This window comes from Acomys russatus, chromosome 29 (assembly GCF_903995435.1).
Source record: "Acomys russatus chromosome 29, mAcoRus1.1, whole genome shotgun sequence".
In the NCBI taxonomy this organism is placed as follows: Eukaryota; Metazoa; Chordata; class Mammalia; order Rodentia; family Muridae; genus Acomys; species Acomys russatus.
Genome location: NC_067165.1, coordinates 39,815,088 through 39,842,592, shown reverse-complemented (window position 1 = coordinate 39,842,592; position 27,505 = coordinate 39,815,088). Strand labels below are relative to the sequence as shown.

The 27,505-nt window shown below is 50.6% G+C and overlaps 2 protein-coding genes across 2 annotated transcripts; both read right to left on the bottom strand.

Annotated features, from left to right (window-relative positions):
• Positions 1 to 374: 374 nt before the first annotated feature.
• Positions 375 to 27,088, bottom strand: C29H1orf127 (chromosome 29 C1orf127 homolog). Its single transcript, XM_051171099.1, is given in 13 exon segments — positions 375 to 642; positions 644 to 1,615; positions 2,155 to 2,357; positions 7,672 to 7,795; positions 8,026 to 8,222; positions 9,437 to 9,521; positions 10,056 to 10,193; positions 11,693 to 11,734; positions 16,858 to 17,001; positions 18,316 to 18,440; positions 22,154 to 22,252; positions 25,302 to 25,402; positions 26,991 to 27,088. Coding segments are annotated over 13 exon segments (2,472 nt in total). The 3' UTR covers positions 375 to 498.
• On the bottom strand, positions 23,529 to 23,870 carry LOC127211683 (ATP synthase subunit ATP5MJ, mitochondrial-like). Its single transcript, XM_051171710.1, has one exon. It carries the CDS (start codon positions 23,818 to 23,820, stop codon positions 23,638 to 23,640), a length of 183 nt encoding a protein of 60 aa, XP_051027667.1. The 5' UTR covers positions 23,821 to 23,870; the 3' UTR covers positions 23,529 to 23,637.
• Positions 27,089 to 27,505: the final 417 nt, after the last annotated feature.

Sequence of the window (27,505 nt, the reverse complement as noted above, 5' to 3'; positions counted from 1 at the left end):
AGCCAGAAGGGTGACACCCAATTGTCCTCCCTTGGGTTTCCCAGCGTGCTTGGTCAGGGATCCACATTCAAAACTATATGTGGCTCTTGTCCATGCCCTTCAATAAACCCACCAGGGCAGAACTCATATCATTTCCATTCAACTGATGGGGAAACTGAGGCTCGGAAAGGCTACTGTCCTCCCTCCTAAGGTTATAAAGCTAGACTTGAGATACTGGGAGCAGAACCCTAGACACAGGTGGGCCCAGCTATAGGGCCAGCACCCTGCCCAGATGCCTTACCAGATTTAACAGTGAGAGAAGATGCAAAACACAGCTGGGCCAGCTCAAATAGGCCAAGGGTTCTTGTCATGTCCCAGGCCACTCCCCAAAGGGAAGTAGGAACACTGTGTGGTGTGTTCCTTTCCTCTGTGCCTCCCCTCCCTGGACACTATGACTCGCCCCTGAAGTCTCCAGAAAAGCTCAGCAAGGGAGCCTCTCAAAGTGCCCCTCCACATGCACTAAAGCTCAGGAGGCTGGTGGCTCTCAGGGGTGGGGGCCAACCTGGACGCCATTAACTCCCAGCCATCAGGGAGGGGTTTCTCAGGCTCACGGAAGCAGGGCAATATGGTTTCTGTAGGAACCAGAGGGCTTTGGGTGTGTGAAAGGCAGGGGACTGGTTGTGTGTGCAGTCCCCAGGTCATGCTGGCCCTCGGGCCCAAAAGGTGCTGACTCTGGCTGCAGGGTTCTGTTGGCACCTCCTTCAGAAGGGGCTGAAGGCTTCTCAGAGGTGGAAGCCAGGAGGCCCTTGGGAAATGTTGTCTGGAGAACTGCCGGGCCCACCCTGTGCCATCCAGCAGGCCCTGGACTTGAGGTCCCCAGAGGGACCCTGGCGTCTGGCTGCCTCCCTCTTGGGGTGGTGAATGTGGCATCTGTTCCCAGCAAGACCGTGAGTCCCAGCCCTTCCATGGCCTGATTTGATTCTAAGGTTGACAGGCTCAGGTACCCTCTGGCCCCCTCTGCAGAGGGGGCATGGTCATTCTGCACTGACTCCTGGGCCTCGATTTTAGGTAGTATCTTCTGAGGCCTCCTGAGGGGATAGTGGAAAATCCGCCCCTCTTTAGCCTGGCTGCTCATGAAGGACCTTGCCGATGGTGGAAACTGTCCACTGATGTGGGCAGGCTCCCTCTCAATAGACTCTGTTGAATTCACAGTCTCGCTTGACAATTCTCCGAGTGGGAAGGGACTTCCTGGTGGCTGGCCAGGGTCCTGCTCAGCCCTCACAGCTCTTGGAACTTCAGTTAGGGTAACAGATGGTTCAGAACCCTGGAGCATTTGGGGACCACCAGATGGCCTGGAAGGCCACACAGAAAAGGGGATGTCTGAAAACAAGTGTGTGCTCAGGGAACTGGGAGGCAGGAAGATGGAATGTGAGGGCCTGGGGCCCTTCTGGGAAGCTTCTGTATGCTCTGAGGAGACTGCGGCTGGATCCTGGGGATGTGGAATTAAGTCTGCTTTCTCTGGAGGAGTCTGAGGACCCTGGTGCTGTCGCATCGCACTGGACAAGAAGCGGGAAGCCACAGACACCCAGGTCCCTCCTGCAGGTCTAATCATTTGCATAAGTGGTGCTGCCAGTTCCTGCCACAGAGAGACAAAAAGCATCAAAAAGAAAGGCCTGTGGTCCTAGTCACCCTGCAGACCTCAGCCCAGAGAAGGCTATAGGAACAGTGGCCTCAGGCTGAGCTTCTAGGCCTGCCTCCAGGACTTTCGCTACCAGACTGTTGGGGCATGCCTCAGTTTCTGACAAACACCTTCTCGCCCCCAACTTGAGAATAAAGCTGCTGTCTCTACTGCTGCTTCCTACAATCATATCTCAAGGCGCAGAAAGGCTAAGAGCCAGGTAAGACAGAAGGGCTCTGTCCTCAGGTAGAAACGCTCTAGGTCTCTGCTCTCCTCGGGAGACATTCTGAATTTGAGGAAGAAATGTGACTGGTGGGAGTTGGTTGCGGGGCGGGGGGGGGGGGGGGGGGCGCAGGAGATGGAGGGAGGGGGCGGTGCCAGAGAGTGACTGTCTTAGAATGAATGATAATAAAAGAAAGGGCTTAGGCCCAGTTGAGGCCATCCCTGCCTCATGGGGACCAGACTCTTGGCTGAGGACCAGGGTACAAAGGGCACACCTGTGGGTTTGCTTTGGTGGTCTCTTTATAAGACTGGGGCATGAGATGCTGAGGGAGCTCCTCCGCGGCAGCCGTTCGTGGGATCAGGAACTGGGAGGAAGCAGCAGTTGGCATTTCCGCCAGAGTAGTCTCCCATCCAGGGGGCAGGGTGGAAAGGGCAGCGCTTGGCGTGGCTGTTGGGACAAGTGACTCTTCTCTTGAACCTTTCAAAATGGAAAGCAGAACCCAGCCTTCCCCTTAAGGAAGTGCAGCTCTTCCTGATATCAGTCACGCCAGCTATGAGCATCCATCCCCAAACCCAGGGAATGGAAGCCTGGTGGTTAGCACCCAGCACTGAGCTAGGTAGGAGCTGCCCCCATGGCTGACTCTCGCAGGCCTTTAAAAGTAAATTGCTAGAAATGCGGCTGAGTTGATAGACTGCTTGCCTAGCATGCACAAATCTTGCGCGGCATAAGCCAAGTATGGCGGGACACCCCTATGATCCCAGCAACTCAGAAGGTGTTAGCAAAAGGATCAGAAGTTCAAGATCATCCTTGAATAGTAAGTTCGAGGCTGGTCTGGGCTTGAGACTCTGTCCCCAAAGCTAACAAACCTAAAATATATAAATCCACCAAGAAGAGACTTGATACCCTATGAGCATATACAGGGGGAGGAGGTCCCCCTTGGGGAGTAAGGGGAAAATGGGAGGGAGGGAGGAATGGGAGGATACAAGGGATGGGATAACAATTGAGATGTAATATGAATAAATTAATAAAATATATTAAAAAATAAAATATATAAATCCAAGTTTCTGCAAAGACTACCTGGCCCCAGCCCACTGCTCAGCCCAGATGCTACCAGCTGGTTTCCGCGTAGAGCCATCTCCTATCTTGAGGTACAATTCACTGATTTGGTCCAGTCCTGGGTGTCAATCAGAACTGGGTAGTGTTCCCTGCCTGCGCATTCTCAGGTTAACCAGCCCAAGCACTACTGATGCTCTAGACCAGACCATGCTGTCCTGTGGGGCGGGGCATCCCGTGCATTTTAAGACGGTCGGCAGCATCCCTGGCCTCTGCGTACCAGATGCTGTGGCATCCCCCAGACATCCTAAGTAGCAACTCCTAATCTGTAGGTCCAGGATAGTCACTTAACATCCTAGGTTCATCCTACAGGATGCTTAAAGTGGTGCGATTTTATTTTGTTTATTTATTTATTACATATATAGTGTTCTACCTGCAAATAACTGCTGCAGGCCAGAAGAGGGCACCAGATCTCATTATGGATGGTTGTAAGCCATCATGTGGTTGCTGGGAATTGAACTCACAACCTCTGGAAGAGCAGCCAGGGCTCTTAACCTCTAAGCCATCTCTCCAGCCCAAAGTGGTGTGATTTCGTAAATGTCTTGTTGTGTTGTTATGTCTGAGGCAGGTTGTTCTTGAACTCACCCTTTCCCCTGTCTCAGCCCCCAAAAGCTGAAATCGCTCAGCTCTTGGAGGACACTTTCTCCAGTCAGCTTCACACAGAAAAATGAACAGACTCAGCCACCACGGCCCACTGCATCACAAGGCACAAACCTCTCAGTTGCATCTCCTGAGAAGTCATGTGTGTCTCTTCTCAGGAAGTCTGTGGTTTCCGCTGCCCCTGACTGTCCACCCGCCTGCCTCTTCTTGTCCTAAACTCCACGGCTGCTCTGTCACCCCACGCCTGAGCCCTGGGTGTCCATACCCTCACTGGTTCAAACTCAGGCTATTATGCTCAACAGCAAGCACCTTTACCTGCTGAGCCATTTTCCTAGCATTCACCCCAACTTCAGAAGGTGAAGAGCCAGGCGTGGTGGCTCATGCCTTTAATCCCAGCACTCGGAGGCAGAGGCAGGTGAATCACTGTGAGTTCGAGGCCAGCCTGGTCTACAAAGTGAGAGCCCAGGACAACCAAGGATAACACAGAGAGACCCTGTCTCGAGAAAAAAAAAAAAAAAAAGGTGAAGAGGACTGTAGTCATACCCCCACTATCATCAACTTTCTCTTCTGGGGCTGGGCACCCCACTTACTTCATCGCTCTCAGAAGCTGCCATCTGAAATAGTTAGGATGCTCTTAAATACTGTTTTGGTGTGGTTTTCATTTTGTCAGGGAAGAGGGAGACTTTTTTTTAAAAAAAAAATCTATAACCCAGAACTGAAGAGACACCTTGGTGGCTAAGACCAGTGCCTGCTCTTTCAGAAGATCTGGATTCTGTTCCCAGCACCCATGTGGTATGTCACAACCACCTGTATCTTGTAAGTTCCAGGGGATCTGGTGCCCTCATCTGACTCTGAGGTCACCAGGCACAAGCATGGTACATAGACACACATGCAGGCAAAACACCCATCCACAAGAAACAAAATGAACAAATCTGAAAGAAAAGTTCCATAGCCACAGGCACTTAGGCAACCAGTTCTTTTTCTTTTTCTTTTTCCTTTTTTTTTTTTTTTTTTTTTTTTTTTTGGTTTTTTGAGACAGGGTTTCTCTGTATAGCCTTGGTTGTTGTAGACTCACTCTGTAAACCAGGCTGACCTTGAACTCACAAGTGATCTGCCTGTCTCTGCCTCCCAAGCACTGGGATTAAAGATGTGTGCCGCCATGCCCAGCAAGAGGCTTTGTTTTGTTTTGTTTCAAGACAGGCAGTTTAAATGAAGGAAAAAAAAAAAAAAAAAAAGACAGGCAATTTATATTCTTTTGTTTTTATGAGACAGGGTTTTCTTGTGTAGCCCTAGCTATCTTGGACTCACTTTGTAGACCAGGCCGGCTTCAAACTCACAAAGATTCGCCTCTGCCTCCTGAGTGCTGGGACTAAAGGTGTGCGACACCCTAAAGGTGTGCGACATCGCTGCCCAACTACTCCATTCATATTCTAAGTCATGAGTCGCATATCGACACATTGGCAAAAGAAAAACATTTTGTGAAAATTCCGGGTGAAAACTGGGTCTAGCAAGCATTTGCTAAGGCAAGATGGAAAAATCTGGAGAAGAAAAACTACAGGAGACGCAGCCCCTGCTCTCCAGGCTTCCAGACTGCAGGGAAGTCAGAAGCGCAGAGCAGAAACTATAAAAAGAACAGAAAGCCCTAGAAGCTGAGGGGAGGTACAGAGGAGGTGCGCTGGGGACCAGGGAGGAGAGAGATTCATTCCGCCCGCTGATATGAAATTAATAAAACCAGAAAGGGAACATTCTTTTCCCGTGTAAATCTTCCTAGGGAGGGAAAAAATATTCCTAAAATGTTTTTATTGCTGTTGCTATTTTCGTATTTTATTCATTATCTCTCTGTGAAGAACCTACCTATCCTTCAGAGGCCAAGGCATAGTCCATCTCATGCTCAGCACCTCCCCGTGAGTTCACCTGCCTTCCAAGAGACTCCCTAGAAGTCTCTTATCTCTCCTCACAGGCTGCTGAAGAGACCCCCATCTGGTGGCCTCTGCTCCCTCCCACCTCTCCCATTGCAAGCGCTTGGTGCACACTGGCCGGGTAGAGTTGCAACCCTCCCTTTCAAAATCAATATCAGTGCCGCAGGAAACTGTTAAAACAAAAGCAGCCGAAACATGTAAAAACTTTTGAGAAATATTTCCATTTTTAGCAGACCCGTCCTAACGCCACCTCTCCCCCCACCCCAACCCATCCCGCCTTTGTCTTTGTTTCTAATTCTGAGTTTGGGGCTAGATGTGGTAGGCAGTCCCCCTTTTAATCTTTAAATATAGTTCTGAATATAATTACATTTTTATGCAGCACCGAGACATCATATCCTGGTAACGGGGCATTCTTGCACTTTTAACATCTGAGTTCAATCTCCTTTCCGTCTGTCTTCTATTGAGGACAGTTAGGAAGTCTGAGATGAAAGTGATTGACATCATTTGTGAATTATGTGTATTTCCTCGTGCTGGATTTGAATGGGTTTTGCTCCTGGTGGTTTTGCATGTGTGAATACCAGGTTGTCTGGTAGCACGGCTTTCACCGAAACCCCCCTTCGAGACAGGGTTGCAGCATCCTGTGCAGAGTTCATACGTAGTGTTCACAGGGCAGCTCCCCTTGGAGGAAGGATGCAGAGATGAAGGCTTCTCTGCTAAGGAGTCTGAGGCACTGACTAAACCCGAGGAACCAGGAGCCCACACAGAGATGGTGTATCCTGGTGCCAGGTGCTCTTCTGGGTCACCACTGTCTAATGCAGTGTTTGTGGCAGGTTCTGAGATCCTTGTGTTCCAGATTGGAGTGGGAAAAAAAAAACTGAGGTGAAGACTAGGGATGTAGCTTAGTGGGCAGAGTAGTGGCCTGACATACACGAAACCCTGGGTTGGATCACCAGTACTTCATGAACAGGGTGTGGTGGCACGTGCCTGTAGTCCCAGCACTTGTGGGCTAGAGGCAGAAAGAGCCAGAAACTCAACGTGACCTTTGACTATGTACATGGTGAGTTCAAGGCCAGCCTAGACTAAATGAGACTCTGATTGTCTCCCAAAATAAAAACTAAACCGAAAACTGAGGGAACATTCAGAGAAGTGGCACATACCAGCAAACCTAGAACCCAGATAAGACTATCCAAAGCTACATGGTAGGACTGTGTCTCAGAAATAAAAATAGAGGACCAGAAGATAGGTCAGTCAGTAAAGCACTTGCCACACAAGAATAAGAAAGAGGACCAAGTTCAGATCTCTAGAACCCTTGTTTGAAGAGAAAGTTAAAATTAAGTTGGGTTTGGTGGAACAGGCCTTTAATCCCGGCCCTTGGGAGGCAGAGGCAGATTTATCTCTGTGAGCTCCAGGCCAGCCACAGAGACGGTATACATGCAAATAGAACACTCATGTAAATAAATACATCTTTAAGGAAAAAAAAAAAAAAAGATGGGTGGTGGTGATGCACCCCTTTAATCCCAGTAATTGGGAGGCAGAAGCAAGTAGATCTCTGAGTCCAAGGCCAGCCCCGTCCACAGACTGAGTTCCCGACTGGCCAGGGCTATACAGAGAAACCCTATCTTGAAGACGCAAACCAAAAACACAACAAAAGAAACACAGCAAAATGCTTTTTAGAGGCCCATGCCTCTGTGTGCACTTGCAATCCCAGTAATTCTTGATGTTTACTATGTCGTCAGACTAGCTGAAAAGGTAAGCTGGCCGCTCGTTGAGAGATTGTCTCAAAAAGCAAGTTGAGTGGGTACAGCAGACGTTGGACATTAACCTTTGTCTTCCATATCCATGTACACATCACACACACACATGAACACACACTCACACGCGCACACAGAGGCTGATCTGGCCAGTTGATGCACTCCCACCTCCGTCTCCCGTCCACAGCCAGGTACCTCTGCGTCATCTGGTCGGTACCCAGGCCTCTCTTTGTCTCAGCCAGTTCCTGCAGCGAGCCTGACAGAATCACTACATTGCTTGCATGTGGGAGCCCTCCGATCCAGGGAATGAAACACCATCATAGGAGAGTGAACCCAGGGCAGGGACTGAGACCTTGTGTGGCATGTACCTGTTACCCAGCAGGCATGCTTTCAGGGTCCCTCACTTACCCACGCATGGGAAAAAGTTCTCCACCGTCCAGTGCACTGGCGAAACCATCTCTGCGAAGTCCAGGCTCAGGTCCACCCTGTAGAAAGCTTGTGTCCCTGGGGAGTCTCCGGCTCCTTGGCATGGCTGTAGGGCAGCAACTCATTGGTTACACAGGACAAGGTGCCTCCCATGCTCTGTGGCTGTCCCCATTGGGGCCACCTCTGAAGCAAAGCTAAACCTCTGGGGTCTAAATGGGGAGGCTACCACCCAGCCAGCCCCTCAGTCCCGCTGTCTGCATTTCTGACTTCTGGTGCCAACAGTAGCCTGAGCAGGAGGCCTCGGAGGCAGCATGGCGGTGCCACCAGGCCACTGACCTGGTCCTGGAGCAGCAGCACGGCTGGTATACTGACAACCACAAAGTCCCTGTCCTCTGCCACTGTGAAGGCGTCCGACTGGTGCACCTGAAGAAACCTGGGACTCAGAGACTCTTCAACAAGGGATCCTCTTTTGACCAGACCCAGCCTCTGCTTGGGGATGTGAACTGAGATCTCCGACCCTGGCTGGGATGACACTGGACAAGAAGGAAACGTGACCCAGAAAACGAGTTATGGGCACACAGGGGTTTAGCCAGGCCATAGGCGTGACCAGCCCCCCTGAGACATAGTGTCCCCAGACCATGCCTGCATGGACAAATAAGAGAAGGTGGGGGGGGAAGGCCACCCTGCCTAGCTCCCAGAGGATGCTGACATTTGAGGTCTACGAGAGCTGGGCGTGGTGGCGATTCCTTTAATCCCAGCACTCAGGAGGCAGAGGCAGGTGGATCGCTGTGAGTTCAAGGTCAGCCTGGTCTACAAAGCGAGTCTAGGACAGCCAAGGCTACACAGAGAAACCATGTCTCGAAAAGCAGAGAGAGAGAGAGAGAGAGAGAGAGAGAGAGAGAGAGAGAGAGAGAGAGAGAGAGAGAGAGAAAGGTCTACGGAAAGGCAGGTGTGACAGGAGTAGGAAGGCCTTTCTCTGCCAACACTATTCCACGACCCTGCCTGGTCCTCCTTCGATTACAAGCTGCTGTTAGGAAACACAACTCATATGAGTTGTTTACACTTTAGCAAGAATTTTGTTGTGTCAGCCCTCTCACGGGGACTTTCTGGGCCAGCACTGCAGTTGCTAAATGAAAGCATTTGTCTCCAAATAAAGATATTTCAAGTAGTACCAACAGGGTAAGAGATGTGTACGGACTTGGCAAGGACATTCCCCAAGGCTCCCGAACTCCCCAGAGTTCTCACTCTGAAACTTATTTCATGATAAAATTCTAATCAAACCCGCAGGGTTCCTCATCTCTCATCTACCCACATAGGACAAAGCCTTTGAGCCATCTAACTCTGCATAGTGAGATCTTTAGAATGTAAATTCCCTAGAGGTCAGCAGAGTGCCTCCAGGGTCCCCAGCTCCTTCACAATGCAGAAGTGAGAAAGGAGGGTGTGGCCGCTAAGCCTTGCCCTTTCCTATCACTGTCCTCAGCGTCCCTAGAGCCTGCCTGGAGCCCCTACAAGTTCCCTGATCGCAGGTCCACTGCCCTCCGTAGACAGTCCACACGGTCACGCCCCACACAGACTGCTGCTCTCACAAGCACCAAGCCTTCAGAAGTCCTCAGCCAAGCTTGGGGCTCAGAAAGAGGAGGCAGAGTCGGGCAGGCGGGACAAGGTGGCCGACAGAGGGGAGAAAACAGGAGTGACGGACAGTGCTAAAGCCAGAGAGATGAGCGCCAGGGGTGCTCCTGTGTCTTACCCAGTGGGCACGCGGCCTCGAAGGAGTAGGCATAGGCACCGCTCACCAGCCACAATGGCAGGAGCTCCAGGGAGGTGTTCCACACCTGGGGAAGCAGGAAGGTCCCCCCTGTGGCCACTGTTCCTTCCAGAGGCATACTCCCTCCATAAGCGCCCTCCCCACCCACCCTACCCACCCCACCTTTCACCTCATCTCTGAACAAAAGCCCCAAGAGTCAGAAGCCAGGCCAGGGCCTGTTGCTCCCGTGCAACCAGGAAATATTATTTAGCCAGGATATTTTTAGCAGGAAGCAAGCTCGGAGCAAATGTCATGTGAGCCGTCTTCTCTTACACGGCAACTTTGGGCTATTTAAAGAGACGGTAATTATGCTCCTGCCACCATGATCAGGACGCGCTGAATACATGATTGCCGGAGCCCCTCATCTGCCGAGCAGAGCACTTTGCGCTAATGGGGCCCAATTTTCAAAGCCGCCTGCCTAAATCTGTCCAGTCTCACAGGTGGACACGTGAATTGGCACTTCAGGGTGACAAAGCGCTCCTTGGGGTGCCGGGCTACAAAGCCGCTCCGCGCCCCACCCCCACCTCACATAACCTGGCACTTCGTGAAGTCCACCACGGACCTCCTGCCTCTGAAGAAGTTCTTGTCTTGGGCTTTGGATGGTGACTGCGGTGGCACCAATCTCCACGTCCAATCCCACCAAGCTGGCGTCCTCCAGAGAAGCCACCAGCTCCCCTCGAAGGGACAGCAGCCATGGGGTCTGAAGACATAAGGCAAAGTCACAGTCCAGCTGATCAGGGAGAGAGACATGCTCACTCAGGGCCAAGGAGCACGGGTGCTTGGGGGATGCACAAAAGGAGCCGCAAGAGGATCAGCTGAGCAAGGGGGAGGACAGCAGCTACTTAGATTAGAGACACCGGCGCCCTCATATTTCAGGGGTGGAGGACTTTTTTTTTTTTTTTTTTTCCGAGACAGGGTTTCTCTGTGTAGCCTTGGCTATCCTGGACTCACTTTGTAGACCAGGCTGGCCTCGAACTCACAGCGATCCTCCGACCTCTGCCTCCCAAGTGCTGGGATTAAAGGCGTGTGCCACCACCGCCCGGCTGAGCAGACCTTTTATAGGTATGTTTAGAGCACAAATGAACGTACTGTGCCCCAAAGAGCAGGGCCAGCCACTCAGACTATGTGCTATTCAGGCCAGCATGACTGGCATCCTGTTGACCTGGTCTCTCATTGCCACCCTGTAGTAAGACACTGGGATTTAAAAAAAAAAAAAAAAAATGGGTGCCTGGTAATATAAGAGGTACAGGGAAGAGCCACACCCCAGTCCAAAATTGGGGGAAAGACATGTATGGATGAACGGCGTGTATGGACTCCAAAGACTCAAAGAGGTGTGAGGGGAAGAGGGGCTGGCTCTTCCCAGGTGGCTGTGGGGACACCTAAGACCAGGAGCGAAATCTGGTGGCTGGTGTAGTGACTCAGGTCTACATTCCTTGGCACTCAGGAGATAGAGGCAGGAGGACCAGAAGTTCAAGGTCATCCTCAGCCACTTAGTGAGTTCAAGACCAGCCTGGGCTGCATGAGGCCCTATCTTTAAAAAGGAAGAGGAGGAAGAGGAGAGGGAGGAGGAGGTCTGAGCATTGTGACACACACCTTTGATCCCAACACTCAGGAAGCAGAAGCAAGTGGATCTCTGTGAGATCAAGTCCAGTCTGGTCTACATAGAAAATCTCAGGCCACTCAGGGCTATATAGTGAAATTCTGTCTCAAAACAAAAGAGGAGGAAGGAAAAGGAGGGGAGTCAGGGAGAGAAAACTAGAGAGGACAGCTGTGTACAACAGGAATGGGTGGCCTTGCAAAGGAACCAGCTCCTGCCTGTGTTAGCCTTGGCTGTCCTGGACTTTGTAGACCAGGCTGTCCTCGAACTCACAGTGATCCGCCTGCCTCTGCCTCCCAAGTGCTGGGATTAAAGGTGTGCACCACCACCCCCCGGCCCTGCCACTGGGACTTTTCAGACAGACTCTTAGCATGACAGGACCTAGAGGCTTCCTACCCCAGCAGGGTCCCACCAGGTTTTTTCCAGACACCTTCAGGCCTCTGCATAGTGGGTGCCAGGAGAAATGCCAGTTTTGCCAAGATGCAGACCTGCAAAGAGTCCTGCTGTCCATGGACACTCTCCACAAAAGGGCCGTGGAGGTAACAACATTCTGCCTCAGAGCCTGGCAGAACCTTCCAGAACAATGCTCTTACCTCACCTACCTGTCCACCATCGCTCCTTGGAGGAGGCAAGGGCCTAGAGACCTGCAGAAGAGAGAGGAAGCAACATCTGCAAGCTGTGGGCAAGCGAGTGAGCGAGCAAGGGCTTCTGGAATTGCCTCAGCAGGAGTCCAGCGAGAGAGCCATGCCGCCCCCGGTTGTTTGCTCATTAAGACAAGGAAAATCATTTATGCTCTGGGATTCAAGTGTCAACAGACCCAGGGAGATGTCGCCTCAGCTGCTGCCCTGGGTCAGGCCAACAGGGCAGCTGGTGTGCAGAGCACAGCTGGCAAGGTGGAGGGGGTGGGGCATGCTTCCAGGTCCTCCCACCTCATCTCGCTCCCTGTCACCCGTCTCTTCCTCACTCTTTTCTTTCCCTGCGGACTCCAGTAAGCAAAGATGGAAGAGTGTTACACCACCACCACCCTGCCCTCCATGGCTCCATGTTTAGAAGGCCCAATCATCTTGGATTCCCCCAATGAAGAACTTTCAATGCTAAAATACAGATGGTCTCAGGCAGGCCTGGACAGCTGCTCCCTCGCTGCACCTGAGCCTCGTGGTGTGGGCCAGGGACCTGACTGAGCCCAGCTGTTCCCAGCTGCCCTCTTTACCTGCATTTCTTTTACTACATTATTTATGTACTTATTATGTCAATGTGTATGTGTGTGGGCACACACCTGCCACGGTGTGCATGTAGGGGTTCCAAGGACAACTTAGGGGAGCCAGCTGTTTCTTTCTACCATGTGGGTCCTGGAGACAGAACTCAGGTTGTCTGGCTTGGGTGGGTGTGCCACCGAGCCACCTCACAGCCCTTCGCCCACCCTTCTGCTGCCTCTACCCTGCTGGCCCCGCCCCCCCTTTACCTTTGCTGCAAGCATGGGCAGGGAGATTGAGGCATAGGATGGAATCAAGACCAACAGAGAGTGACTTCCTCCCCTCCCCTCATCCCATAATAGTTAAGGACACCGAGTCCACAAAAGACTAATGCACCATGACAACGCTCCCGCCTTGGCTGCACCCCCCCCCCATGGTGTACAGAATCCATTCCTCCAGGCCCAGAGGCAAGTGGATAGAGTTGGGGGTGGCCCCCATCTCCTCAACCTTGTCAGTGCCTCAGCTGGGCTGCTCCCCTCCCCACCCCCACTTCAGGGAGCCATCCCCCTCCCCCACTCCCCAAGTCCCCGCATTGCCGTCTCCCACCATTGCCAACAGGCTAAGCACAGCCCACAAGAAGTCTATAATTTCCTCACCTTGGGGGTACTGACTTCACTTCGGGGGGCCAGAGAGGAAGGAATGGGGGAAGACATCTGAGGTTTAGCCAGATGATAAAGGGATTCAACATTCCCCAGGTCGGCCACCAAAGGCTCCCTCCGGTCCCTATACCCACAGCCCAGGGCAGCCCGGGAGGCTGGGCTTTCCCACAGAGGGAGCAATTTTGTGTAAAGAGCAAAAAGGAACTGAGATCAAGCGCACAGTCCAAACCCACCATGCCCTTTAAGTGGCCACGCGCAGACTATATTTAGGGCCGGCAGACACTCAGCAGGACCTCGGGTAGTCTTCCCTGGGAGCAATTGGTAATCACAGCATTGAGTTTACCGGTGCCCCTGGGCACACTTAACCCAGGGCAATGAATAGTTATTGCGGAGCCTCCCCGCTCGGGGCTTGTGGGCACACTTAAGCAAGCTCGCAGATCGCTGCGAGCAGGGCATGGCTCGGGTACACCCTTGGGCACCCTGTGCCATCAGCGGGGAGAGGCAGAGTATTAAATATCTATGTGCCCTGTGCCCCACAGCTGCATTTAGCCAAGGGCAAGGCTGGTGTAACGGCTTTAATTAAAACTTAATGCAAGTTCAAGGTGCAGCCGTGGAAGCGGTTGCAGAAGTCACCAGGAATGAATCAGTCAATTCGACGAGGTGGTGAGGGTCTATGACAGGGGAGGGGGGGAAACAGAGGAGAACGGGGCAGCTGAGTCCCGTTGCTCCAGTGCAGCCGACTCTCTGTGACTCCACCCAGGGGTATGAAGGTTCCGTAGGTTCCAACACCTTTTCTGGGGAAGGACACTAGGGATCTGGGCGGGTCAAAAGGGACAAAGTGGGAGCTTGGCTAGCTACGAGCTCCGGTTTCCTCCCGGTTTCTGTCCAGTGTTGTGTGACACGGGCAACCTTGTCCCCCTGGTGGCCGCTCTCAAAATTACAGGCCAGTGTAAAGAGGTGATCAGACCTAGACTGTCAAACCCATGCCGCAAAGCTATACTAGGGGATCTTTAGGAAAAGGCCTATGACTCTTAGGAACAACAATACTCTGCCTGGCATGACCACAGTGGGACCTAAGAATCCCTCTGCCTTACGTGGTGGCACACGTCTTTAATCCCAGCACTCGGTAGGCAGAGGCAGGCTGATCGCTGTGAGTTTGAGGCCAGCCTGGTCTACAAAGTGAGCCCAGGATGGCCAAGGATACACAGAGAAACCCTGTCTTGAAAAACAAAAACAAACAAACAAAAAGAATCCCTCTGTCTCAGGTACCACTCCTTAAAGTTGAGAGGCAGAGAAAACTCCAGATGCCAGAAGGAGGTACAGAGTTGGGGGTCCCAGGCTCTGCTCAGCTCTTCCTCGGTGTCCCTAGCACACTCACTTCAGAGCCCAGAAAAGATGAGGATGGAACTGCACGCCCTCCCCAGGCAGGGCTAAGATCCATTCAGATCTGACCATCTAGCTGCAGCATAGAGCCTGTCACTCAGGATGCGCCTCACAGATGCTTCTTGTTTGTTTTGTTTGTTTTTGTTTTTTGAGGCAGAGTCTCTCTGTGTTAGCCTTGGCTGTCCTGGGCTAGCTTTGTAGACCAGGCTGGCCTTGAACTCACAGCGATCTGTGTGCCTCTACCTCCCAAGTGCTGGGATTAAAGGCGTGCACCACCACGCCCGGCATCACAGATGCTTCTTAAACGGATGGTCGCTGCCACTAACAGGCTTTCCCTCTAACCTCTGCTCCTCTTCTCTCCTCTCCTCCTTGTCATCAGGCAAAACTGAGCATTTGGGGGTTTTGGATGTTTGGCGTTTTGTTTGTTAATTTTATTTATTTATTTGTTTATTTAGTGTGTGTGTGCGTGTGTGTGTGTGTGTGTGTGTGTGTGTGTGTGTGTGTGTGTGTGTGATGTGTGGAGGTCGGGGGACCACTTGCAGAAGGCAGCTCTCTCCTCCCACTATGTGGGTTCCAGGAATCAAACTCAGGCTTGGTGGCAAGCGCCTTTACCCACTTGCTGGGAGGGTCTTGCCCTGTAGCCCAAGCTGAGTTCAAACCTGCAAGCCTCTTGCCTTACCCTCCTGAGTGCTGGATTCCAGATGTGCACCATCAAGCCCAGCTCTAGGGTCAGCACTCTGCTTGGCCACTTGGTAGTTGCAAAATTAAAGTTAACATTTTTGGGTGCTAGGGATGTGGTTCAGTTGGTGGTGTTCCCTTAGCATGCACAAAGCCATAGGTTAACGCCCATTGGCACATAAACCAGGTGTAGTGTCACACTGGTAATCCTAGCACTTGGGAGATGGAGGCAAGAGAGTCAGAGGTTCAAGGTCACCCTTTGCTACATAGTGAGTTTGAGGCCATCCTAAGATACATGAGACTCTTGTAGCAAAATAAGTAAAATAAACAACTACAAAAAAACAAAAACAAACAAAACCTATTTGAGGAATAAAGTGAACATTTTTCCCTTGCTGAGGAGCCCGGGGCCTCACACATGCTAGGCAAGCACTCGACCACTGAGCTACTTTCCCAACCAGCCGCCCACTTTTTACAATGTAATTTCACACACAGTTACAGATTTCCTGTTTCTCTTTTAAAAGCTGAAAATTCTAGCAAGACCCGGCAGAGGTTGAGTGGCTGCTCATCAAAGGGGCCTGTTCAAGTTTGCCAGGGCCCATTATACTTGGGGCTCATAGCCCCCATTCTGCCATTGCCGGCAACGGGACCCCAATCAACTCTCATTTCTTTGCCACATGTCCATTCTGTAGGATCGGGATGTAAACAGAACCTCCTGCCTGCAGGTCGGCATTGCAGAGCAGGGGCAGGGGCGTGGCTCAGTGGTGGAGTACTATTGGCCTGGAATCCACCAATGAGGGGCAGGGGCGTGGCTCAGTGGTGGCGTACTATTGGCCTGGAATTCACCAATGAGGGGCAAGGGCGTGGCTCAGTGGTGGAGCACTGGCCTGGAATCCATCAGTGAGGGGCAGGGGTGTGGCTCGGTGGATGAACACTTGCCTAATAGATGAGAAGTCCTGGCACAGGGGGGGTGAGTGGAAAGATAAGCCGTGCTGAGGAAATGAGAGCTTGAGTTCAGTTGCTTATGCCTGTCTCTGTGTGGCAGGCTCATTGCTTCTGTGGGTTTGCAACCCTCCCCTGCTCCCAGCCAAGTCTCTCTCTGTCCCAGGGCTACAGAGTAAACTTGAGCTTAAGGACGTCGCCAGGCAATGACGTCACACAGCTGGACTATGCCAAGGCCTGTGTTGCCGGGACTGGGCACATCCTCAGCCCTGATGTCTATAAAGCTTTGACATGACGTAGATATAAAAAGGAGGATCCAAAGCTGGGGAAATTGTTCTGTGGATAAAGCACTTGCCTCAAAAATGTAAAGGCCTGCACTTGTACCCACAGAACCCACATAAAGCCAGGTGCAGTAGCTGGGGTCTGTGGTCTCAGCATTCCTATAGACAGGAGGCAGAGTCAGGAGAATGCCCGCAAGTTTGAAGGTAGCTAGCCTGACACGGAGCTGCAAGCAGGAGGCTCTGTCCGGAGAACTGTCCTCTGTCCTCCACTGTCCTTGGGACACACACAAGAAACTCTTCTCGCCGGGCGGTTGTGGCGCACGCCTTTAATACCAGCACTCGGGAGGCAGAGGCGGGCAGATTGCTGTGAGTTCAAGGCCACATGGCTCACGGCTCAAAATCCCACTGGAAGGTGGCACCCAGGCAGTACTACCAAGGTCCACAGAGACTGAGCCTACCCTGTGTCTCTGTCACTCCTGCTGGGCTACATCCCAAGGCTCAGGAACCAGAGTCATCTACATAAGCCTTTGAAGGGAAGCCAGCCCAAGATGCCACCGCCCAGCCCCACTCCCCATCCCCCACCACCTCTGAGGGGGGTCCCCACCCCCACCCCCAGACCTTCCCAGGCTTTTACCTGGATGAATGAAGGATGGCAGCGTACGGTCTGCTCATCCAGCCGCGACGTGACCAAGGGACATTTCATTACATAGCGATGGCTCAGCTTCAACCTTTTTGCCCCTTTATGAAACATTCTGATTTCCAACCTATAATTTGCTTTCTGGAAGCCGGGCAAAATCCACACGCGCAAATGAAAGAAGAAAATGAAGTTAATAGGCCAGCCTATTACAGGTCAGCCTCTGTTCCCAGTGGGCACAGTCAACGCTGGCCTCTCTTGGACGTCTGGCCCATGGAAGAGCTAAGAAGCAAGTGGAAGGGCCTCAGGGACTGGGGACCTCAGCAGCCCCCACAGGGGCGCCCCTGGTGAGGCCCCTGGGGCTGCACCTTTCAGGAAGGTCACCCTTAAAGAGACAGCATGACAGCTGGGCACTCGGGGAGTCGGAGGCAGGCAGAAAGCTGTAAGCCAGCCTGGTCTGCAAAGCAAGTCTAGGACAGCCAAGGTTACACAGAGAAACCCTGTCTGGAAAAACAATAGCAAATAAAAGACAGAGGGGGTGGGGAGGGAGATATGCTGAACACAAGTGAGCAACTAAGCAAACAGCACATGGCCATTTCTGTAGCTGAGCCTCAGCGTGTCAGGCCAAGGGGTCCCACAGGTGCCTAGATTGACCCCTTCACCCCTGGAAGAAGACCAAGTGTGAACCCTGGGGTGAGAGGTTGGTGAAACAGGGTATGTAGGGATGGGAGTGAGGGGCTGCCAGGGAGGGGAGCGATGACACAAGAGAGAGGAGCAGTAGGGCTAAAGAGAGAGTAGTAAGGCAGGCATGGGGGGGGGCTGTGCACACCCATAACCCCAGCGTTCAGGAGGCTGTGGCAGTATTACAAATCCAAGGACTACTTGGGCTATGGGGAGAGTTCAATGCCAGCCTGTACAGAGATACCCTGCCTCAAAACAAAAATAAGGAGGGGGAGGGCAAAGGCTTCACCTGTAATCCCAGCACTTGGGAGGCAGAGGCAGGCTGATCTCTGTGAGGCCAGCCTAGTCTACAAAGCAAGTCCAGAACAGCTACGGCTACACTGAGAAACCTTGTCTGGAAAATAAATAAATAAATAAATAAAGGCAGAGGTGGGAACGTGGGATGAGTGGGGGGAGGGGCAGTGTGTGGAAGGGGTGAAGGGGGTGGACTGGAGGAGGCAGTCTACATCTTTAGTCCCAGCACTTGGGAGGCAGATGCCAACAGATCCCTGAGGCCTCTGTTTGAGGCCAGCCTGGTCTACATAGCTAATAAACCCAGGCTAGCCATGGGTTTATAGCAAGACCCTGTCTGAAAGCAACAACAAAAGAAGGCAGATATGTATGCAACTCAGTGGATATGTATGCGATTCGGTGAACGTGCCTTGCCGGGCGTCCTAGCGTGTGTGAGGCCCTGAGTTCAGATCCCAGCACAGCAAATGAGCACCTTCTCAAACCCACCTCTTTCTGTACAAAGCAGGCGGAGTACAGAGCTCGGAAGATGAAGCCACCCTCGTGAGCAGGATGCAAGAGGTAACCACATTTAGGAAGAAGAGAAGCCAGGTGGTTGGGGGCCCTCTTGGTGCCTGTGACAGAAACAGACAAACCATGGGGGAACAGCAGAGGCGAGGTTAGCAGTGTCTGACAGCCAGAACACAAGGCCAGGTCCGCTCCATCCTGGATACCAGAGAACAGCAAAGATGGAGTCTTGTGCCAACAGAAGCCCTTGGGTGCTGCTAGACATGCATGCAGGCCCTCCCCTCCCACCCTCCTCTCAGCTCTGGGCCCAGCCTGGGTTGCAGAAGTTGTCTCCTAACTCCTTTCCTGCTTCCTTCCATCCGCTGTAGTCTACTTTCCCCCAGCATCCCACAGAGTCCCAGTTGAACCTGTACCAGATCTCTCCACACTCCATCCGGAGACTTATGTGAGGTTCACCTGACCTTTGACCGCCCTCTCTCTGCCTTGGCCACGCTGGCCTTCCTGTTTTTCCTAACACACCCTGGGTACACTCAGGGCCTTTCCACTGGCTGTGTCTTCTGCCTATAACTCTCTTTTAGGTCCCTGTGTAGCTCAGTCCACCACTCTGGGGCCTTTAAGTGAAGGCGCCTTGTCAGTGAGGCCTCTGCCAGCAGAAACTCAGTCACCCCTCTCTCAACCTTACCCCACTCCCAGGCCCCCTTTCTGCATCACACATTACCGCCTCACCTGCTGAAAAATATGACCATGGCTGTAGCACTGATCTCGCTGCCCTCCATTCAAAGGCCAGCCCCACGGCGCCAAGGGTATTTATCTGTTTTGTTCTTTGCCGTATTTCTAGTGCCTTAAGCTGCGTTTGGCGCACAGAGGGCTCTCAGTAAACATTTGTTGGATGAGCAAAACACGAAGAGGAATATCTCTGAGCAGAGGGATTACAGGCAGTTTTCATTATCCTCTTTGGATTTCTTCTGTTTCCATAATTATCTTGTGTTGCTTTTAAGGTGTTTTTTGTTTTGTTTTGTTTTAAGTCTCTCCCACCCCCAAAGCCCACACTTTTATTTGCAAATAGTTGATGTGAGCTGAACACACCCTTGCAGGAGACAGCTCCAGCAGCCTGGATGTGAGAGACTCTCTGGTGACATGCTTTCCTTTTAAGAGTGTAAAGCCTTCCGAGGCTATCTTTAGCAGGAGATCAAGGCCGGGCCCGTGACTCTGAAAGGCAGATCACTGGGGAAATAAAGTGTCTAAGCCTCGATGTGCAAATTGACCCGGATCGCTTTAGTTTTCCATTCACGTCTGCACTTTGTAAATATTTGCCTGCATCCTGCTGCTCACACCTGCTCGCTGTCCCTTCAACTTTATGGAAGGCAGCAGGCAGTGCCGTTTCCGCATCCCCACCTGGCACTGCTGAGTAAAAAGAAACACTCTCCCTCCGAAGCCACAGGTGTCTCTGACAGCGCCTAAAACTAATGGCCTGTGGCTGGCTGCTGTGACTAATTCCCTGATTATTGACTTTATGATTTTACACTTAAAACTTCTTTATAATAACACACAGAAATGTTTAATGGGCTCTATCCAGAGCCATAAAAATTACTTATTGAACAAGCGTTTTAAAACTATTAATCTATTGTTTTCCATTAATAATGGCTTTCCAAAGAACGGGCGACAGCTTAATGTATCCTCCGCGTTTTCTCCTGGAAAAGTGGCCTTTTAAAACACCAATGCGGCTCCAGCTTCTGGGGCGTCGCTGGCTGGCTGGCCATCCCAGGGCCAGATCAGGACTCAGGACACCCCAGTCCTGACGGACAGCCCTGTAGAATTTCCACATGAAGCCAAGAGTGGTGGCTCCCACCTGTAATTCCAGCGCTGGAGAAGCTGAGGCAGGAGCACTACCATGAGTTTGAGGTAAGCTGGACTGCATAGAGAGTGCTAGGGTAGTCTGGGACACAGCTTTTTTTTTTTTTTTTTTTTTTTTTTTTTTTTTTTTTTTTTTTATCTGTTTTAAAAAATAAGGGGAGGAGGAAAACATTCTGAGATGGGAAGACTTTTCTCCTCAATTTCTTCACTTTTGTACACAAGAGAGGAAACTTTTGGGTGTCTTCCTTGCAGCCTCTGTGAGCAAAGGTGCAAAAGGTGAACTACAGGCACCTTCTCTATTCTTACTCCTCCTAGAAGTTTCCAGAAGGTCTTCCCACTTTGCAGTGGGTAAGCTCACGGCTCAAAGTTTTCTGAAAGCAATCGTTATCTTTGGCCTGTTTTAGGCATGAGATTCTCCCACCATGCACAAGATGGTGGTTCTGCAGGTAAGACCTGTGGGCCAGGGATGGAGAGGTGGCTCAGTGGTTAAGAGCACAGGCTGCTGCTCTTCCAGAGGGCCTGGGTTTGGTTTCCAACACTCACGTGGTGGCTCACAACCATCTGTAAATCCTAGTTCCAGGAGATGGACACCTTCTACTGGCCCCTGCTAACAATGCTTGTACATGGTGCATAGATGTACATGCAGGCACCATACACGTGCACTAAAGGATTAAAACAGAAAAAAAAGAAAAGAATTGTGGACCAGCAAGATGGCTTGGTGAGTTAAAGGCACTTGCCACCAAGCCCAATGACCCAAATTCAATATCCTGGATCCACTTGGTTATCCACTGTGGCACATTTTTGTAAACATGTACACCTAAGTGACCATGTGCACACATACACACAACTAATAAAAGAAAAAGAATTCTTTTGGGGCTGTAAATCTTCAGGGTTTCCTCACTAATAATGATTTCATTTTTTGTTGTTGTTGGTTTGGTTTGGGTTTGGGTTTGGGTTTTTTAAGATAGGATTCCTCTATCTGGCCCTGGCTGTCCTGGACTTGCTTTGTAGACCAGGGGGGCCTCAAACTCAGAGATCAGCCTGCCTCTGCCTCACTGAGTGCTAGGATTAAAGGTGTGCACCACCACACCTGGCTATAAACAGAATTTTTAAAGAATATATTTTTAAGCCAGATGTGGTAGTGCACACCTGTAATCCCGGCTCTCTGGGAAGCAGAGGCAGGTGGATCTCTGTGAATTTGAGGCCAGCCTGGTTTATAAATCGAGTCCAGGACAGCCAAAGCTACATAGAGAAACCCTATCTACAAAAACCAAACCAAACCAAACCAAAAGAATATCTTTTTTAATTCCCATTAGCTTCACCATGTGATTTAAGTTTGGGGACACATACTAGCACCTGATGGGCACCTCAGTCCAGGTTTGGGGCCATTTGTCCACTGAGCAAATATCTATTAGGAGCCTCCTAAGCATGAGACAGAGTCCTTAGTCCCGGAGGCACAGCAGCTATCAACATGGAGCACATGGGGCTGTGCCTGCTCCCAGCTACCTGCTGGTGGCACTAATGACAAGCATGTGAACAGCGGGAGGTCTTTTTTTTTTTTTTTTTAAACAGGGTTTCTCTGTGCTGCCCTGGCTGTCCTAGACTCACTTTGTAGACCAGGCTGGCCTCGAACTCACAGTGATCCACCTGCCTCTGCCTCCCAGAGTGCTGGGATTAAAGGCTTGTGCCACCACGACTGACCGGCTTGTAGAAGGTCATTTTAAGTGGGGACAAGAATTGAGAGGAAATAGGGTGAGACTGTAACAGGAAGGGGGAGCCACCTTGGAGGAGGTCAGGGCAGCCTGGGGAGGGAGAGATTTACCAGCATGAAGCGCAGAGAGAAGCCTTCAGGAAACTACAGCACTCTGGCCTGATGTGGGGGAAGCACTGGGGATCTCCCTTAGCAAAGGCTCCAGCCAGCCAGTGGCTGAGCATTGGAAAACCTGAGCCCTAGAAGATGGCTTACCTGGCAGGTGCAGGACTCTGGCCAGCCACTGCCTCAAACCCTGCACGTGGCTCCTCGGGATCTGCAGGGTCATGTAGTCTGAGAAACACTCGACCTTCTCTGTGGGACAAGAAGATGCTTCTGAGGAGGCAGAGAGGACACAAGGGAGAGAGGAAGGAAAGGAGGACGGACAGATGGGCCTCCATTCAACCCTGCTGCAGTGGACCAGGTAGGAAAGGGGTCACTGTAATTTTATGGGAAAACAGGGAATAGTGTGATTTAGCGATGAGTGTAGGCACCAGAATCAGAATATCTAAGTCTAAATCCCTACCGTGTGTGTGTGTGTGTGTGTGTGTGTGTGCGCGTGTGCGCACCTGTATCTGTCTGTGTATGTATGTGTGAGTGCGTGTCTGTCTGTGTGTGTCTGTGCCTGTGTCTGTCTGTGTGTGTGTGCGTGTGTGTTTCTGTGTGTGTGTATCTGTATGTCTGTGTGTGTGTGTGTGCATGTGTTTGTGTGTGTCTGTGTCTGTGTGTGTGTCTATGTTTGTCTATGTATGTGTGGGTGTCTGTGTGTCTGTGTCTGTGTGTGTCTATGTGTGTCTGTGTGTGGGTCTGTGTGTGTGTGTGTGTCTGTGTGTGTCTGTGTCTGTGTGTGTGTCTGTGTGTGTCTGTGTATCTATGTATGTGTGTGTATCTGTGTGTCTGTGTCTGTGTGTGTCTGGTGTGTGTCTGGGTGTGTGTGTCTGGGTGTGTGTGTGTATGTATGTGCCTGTCTGCATGTATGCCTGTTTCTTGCTAGAATTGAGTATATGCTAATGATGAGGATAGGAATACTGACAAAGGACAAGCAAGGTTTACTGGCCACCAGCTTAGCTCCAGGTTCAGTGAGAGAGCCTGTCTCAAAGCAACAGGCTGGTGAGTGATGGAGCAGGACACCGACACCCTGCTGTGGCCTCTACATGTGTGAAAGGGCACATATACTCAGACAGGTACACATACCATACACATGCACACAAAGTTAATTTGTAAAAGGTGGGAGCCAGTGAGATGGCTCAGCAAGTAACAGTCCTTGCCACCCCAGCACATTAATATGTCAACCTGAGCTAGATCCATCGTTACCCATATTCCTCAGGTTTCTATTGGTCACACCAGTCACACCAAAAGCAACTTGGGGAGGAAAGGGTTTGTTTCAGCTTACAGTTGTAGTTTGTCATAAAGAGAAGCCAGGGCAGGAACCTGGATGCTGGAGCCAAAGCAGAGGCTCTGGAGGGGTGCTGCTTACTGGCTGTTTCCCGTGGCTTGCTCAGCCTGATTTCTTTTTTTTCTTTTTTTTTTTTTCTTTCTTTTTTTTTTTTTTTTTTTTTTTTTTTTTGGTGCTTCTCACGTTTATTAATGCCACATTGTAGTGGTACTTAGACAAGTGTACAGCGACAGGCCATGTCCATCTAACACAGTTTGCTTAAGCTTAGTTGACACGCTTCATCTTGAGTGGACGCACGGAGCGGTTAATGATGGCCATGGGCAGGTGCAGGGCTGGAGCCTTTCAAAGCTTTACTTCTTTTATCAGCACTCCTGGTTTTATAAAGGATGAGGGTCATTAGCCCCATTCCTACCCAAATTTCCTGGTAAGCCTGGGTATAGTAGGGCTTCATTGGGACCCAGACATTCTTACTAAGGCTTTGAAGCATCTCCGCGGACCAAGGCCACAGGCCACAGTATACAACAACACACCGGGAAAGGTCACCTCAGCCTGATTTCTTATACAACTCAGGACCACCTGCCCAGGGATGGCACCACCCACTATACTGTTCCCTCCTATATCAGTCATTAACTAAGAAAATGCCAGGTGTTGTAGCGCCTTTAATCCCAGTACTCAGGAGGCAGAGGCAGGTGGATCTCTGAGTTCCAGGCCAGCCAGGACTACTTAATGAGAGCCTGTCTCAAAAACAAACAGACAAAAACTTACACCACCTTGTGGCTGGAGAGGTGACTCAGTACAATGGCTGCTCTTCCAGAGGTCATGAGTTCAATTCCCAGCACTCAGCCGGATGAGGTGATACACGCCTTTAATCCCAGCACTCGGGAGGCAGAGGCAGGCGGATCGCTGTGAATTCGAGGCCAGCCTGGTCTACAAAGCAAGTCCAGGACAGTCAAGGCTACACAGAGAAACCCTGTCTCGAAAAACCAAAAAAAAAAAAAAAAAAAAAAAAAAAAAAAAAATCAATTCCCAGCACTCATCTATAACTGTGGTCCCATTGATATGATGTCCTCTTCTGGTGTGCAGATAAAACGGGCTGACAAAACACCCATATACATAAAGTGCATTATAAATAAAATAAGCCTCAAAGGAAGAAAGGAAAAAGGAAAAAAAGAAAGCCTCACAGACTTGTCTACAGGCATTTTGATGGAGGTATTTTCTCAATAGATAACTCTAGTTTATGTTAAGTTCACACATATGTACAGACAGACACAGAGAGAGAGAGAGAGAGAGAGAGAGAGATACAAATACAAAGACACACACACACAAACATGCACCCACACACAACACCAGGATACCATATAAAGATGGAAGGAGAGAACCAATTCCACAAAGTTGTTCACTCAGCATGCCATGGCACATGTGCCCCCCCCCCCGTTAATAATAATAAATAAAATTAGAAATTGTGTTTTTACAAATCAGCAGAAAAGCCAGGCATGGTGGCACATTGCCTTTAATCTGAGCACTCAGAAGGCAGAGGCAGGTGGATTATGTGATTTTGAGGCCAGCCTGGTCTACAGAGTGAGTTACAGGACAGCCAAGGCCACACAGAAAAACCCTGTCTTCAAAAACAAAACACCAACCAACCAAATAACAAAGGTCAAAACAACAAAACAAACAAGTTAGTGGGTGCCAAGACTCCCTGCCAGGCCTGGTACACGAGCCAATGCCAGCTATCTCAAAAGCAGTGCTGACCTCCGTGAGTGGAAGCCCAGTCCTGACTCTGGCACCAGCAGTCTCTGAGAACCCCAGCACTTGGCCCCCTAGTTGAAAGAAGGGACTGCCATCCAGGCTGGTGTGCTGGCATGAATGCTTTCTGGCTTCCATGTAACCGCAGCAGGCAGGTTATCAGTTTGAGGAGAGGGGACCGCCCAAAGCCTGTTGTGAGCCATCAAACCATGACTGATGTACCTGTCAGAGCTCCATGTGCTGGGCGAGGCCTGTCCTTGTTTGACCTGAAGGGGAGCATCCATGGGAACACAGCAGGTTGAATACAAGCCAGACAGATGGCCCTACAAGGAAGAGAGGAGGGTGTGGAATGGGCACCCAGCCCAGCAGGGCTGCCTAATCTGCCTTCATCCAGTCAAGCAATTATATCTCATTTATGGGTTTTTTCTTTTATTTATTTATTTATTTATTTATTTTGCTTTTATTATTCTTTTGTCCTGTTGCATTTTAAGACACGCTTTCACCATGTGCCAGAATTTACCTCACTGCACAGCCCAGGTTAGCCACTAACTTGTAATCCTCCTGCCTTTGCCTACCAAGTGCCCAGATTGCAGGTGGGCAGCATCTTGATGACTGTTCACCCAGTCATTTATATTTATGTATATATGGATTTTACTTATTTATTGCTCTGCTTGAGGTCAAATCCAGGGCATTAGAATGCTAAACAAGTGCTCTACCACTGAACTACACTCTAGCCCCAGAGTTGCATTGTTTGCATGGCTACCGTGGGCAGCAGCCAAGACAGGGACCAAACAGCAAAGACAAAGAAAGAAATGAATAGCGGATCTCCCATAGCAGTCAAGCACTAAGGAAGAAACAGGGCTGAGACAGAGAACAGGGGAGGCTGAGGGACAATATTAACTTAAAAAGATAGTTTCTGAAACGGCAACATTGTGATACAGATGTTTCAATGAATCTGTATTAAGGATGAACGCATCATTAATGAGGAAGGCCTAAAGACTTATAGCTAGTTTAAAGGAGAGGAGGAAAAAAAGAAAAGAGGAGGGGAGGAGAACATTTATTTTCCTAGATCCAGAATGTTGGGATGAATTTGCAAACAGATGGGTAACCAGCTTAGTCCACAGTGGGAGGCAGAAGTTCTGAGTGAATACCCTCATTACACGCAGCAGTCCCAAAACAAGCATCCTTCCCACACCCCAGGATTGTCTACAGCTTAAAGAACCACAAGGGGCTGGACAGACAGCTTCATCAGTAGGTACCTGCCACGTACCCACGAGGGCTTGAGTTGGATTCCTCATGCCCACGGAAAAAGCCAGTCATGGCAGTGTGCACTTGGGGAGCAGAGTCATGTGGTTCCTAGAGGCTCCCTGGTCAGCTAATTTGTCTGGATTGGTGAGCTTCAAGTTTAGTGAAAGACCCTATTTTTTGTTTGTTTGTTTGTTTGTTGTTTTTGTTTTTCGAGACAGGGTTTCTCTGTGTAGCCTTGACTATCCTAGACTCGCTTTGTAGACTAGGCCTCGAACTCACAGCGATCTGCCTGCCTCTGCCTCCCAAGTGCTGGGATTAGAGGCGTGCTCCACTGCGCCCAGCTTGAGAGACCCTCAGTTCAGGAAGAGCAATCAGAGCTCTTAATCTCTGAGCCATCTCTACAGCCCTAGATCTTTTATTTTTTTAAAGTCCTGTTTTAAAGGACTACATCAAGAGCCTAAACTCTCCAGAAAGGCAGTCTCCTTTAGTGACATGTGAGAAATAGTGCTGGAGTCAGCAGCTGGAGGTGACTGGCAGCACCTAGGAGAGCTGGCAGGAGCCAGGCCACTGAGAAAGTTCCAGATCCCAGAAGCTAGGAGATGGTTTCAACCCACCACTTTCAGAAGCCAGCACCAGCTAAGGCTGACCCCATTGCGATCTCACGCCAGCTGCATCTCGGGCACAGTGCCCAAAAAGGCATGCACCAGGCTGTCCGCTGAATAGGGCTGTTTCTTCAGATTGGAAACCACCCATACGCCCATCAGCACTGGAGTGGACAGACTCACTGAGATCCTGTTCACCCTGTAAGACGCTAGAACACAATAAAAAGCAATAGGCCACTTGATGGAGGTTTCGCTGAGTGAAAGACGCCAGATATGACTGAGCATCTTTTGTGTCACCGTGTTTGTAGACAGGTCGAAAATAGACATACTCAGCCAGACATGGTGGCGCATGCCTGTAATCTCAACACTAGGGGAGACAGAGGCAGGAGGATCGCAGTGAGTTTGAGACCAGCCTGGTCTACAAAGGACAGCCAAGGCTGCACAGGTAAACCCTGTCTCAACAAAGCAAAACAAAACAGAACAAAACAAAACGAAACAAAAGACATAGTCATTGCATTTGGAGGTGCAGATGAGACTCCTCTGGGGAGGAAAGTGGAAGTCACTTAGGGAGGGGGA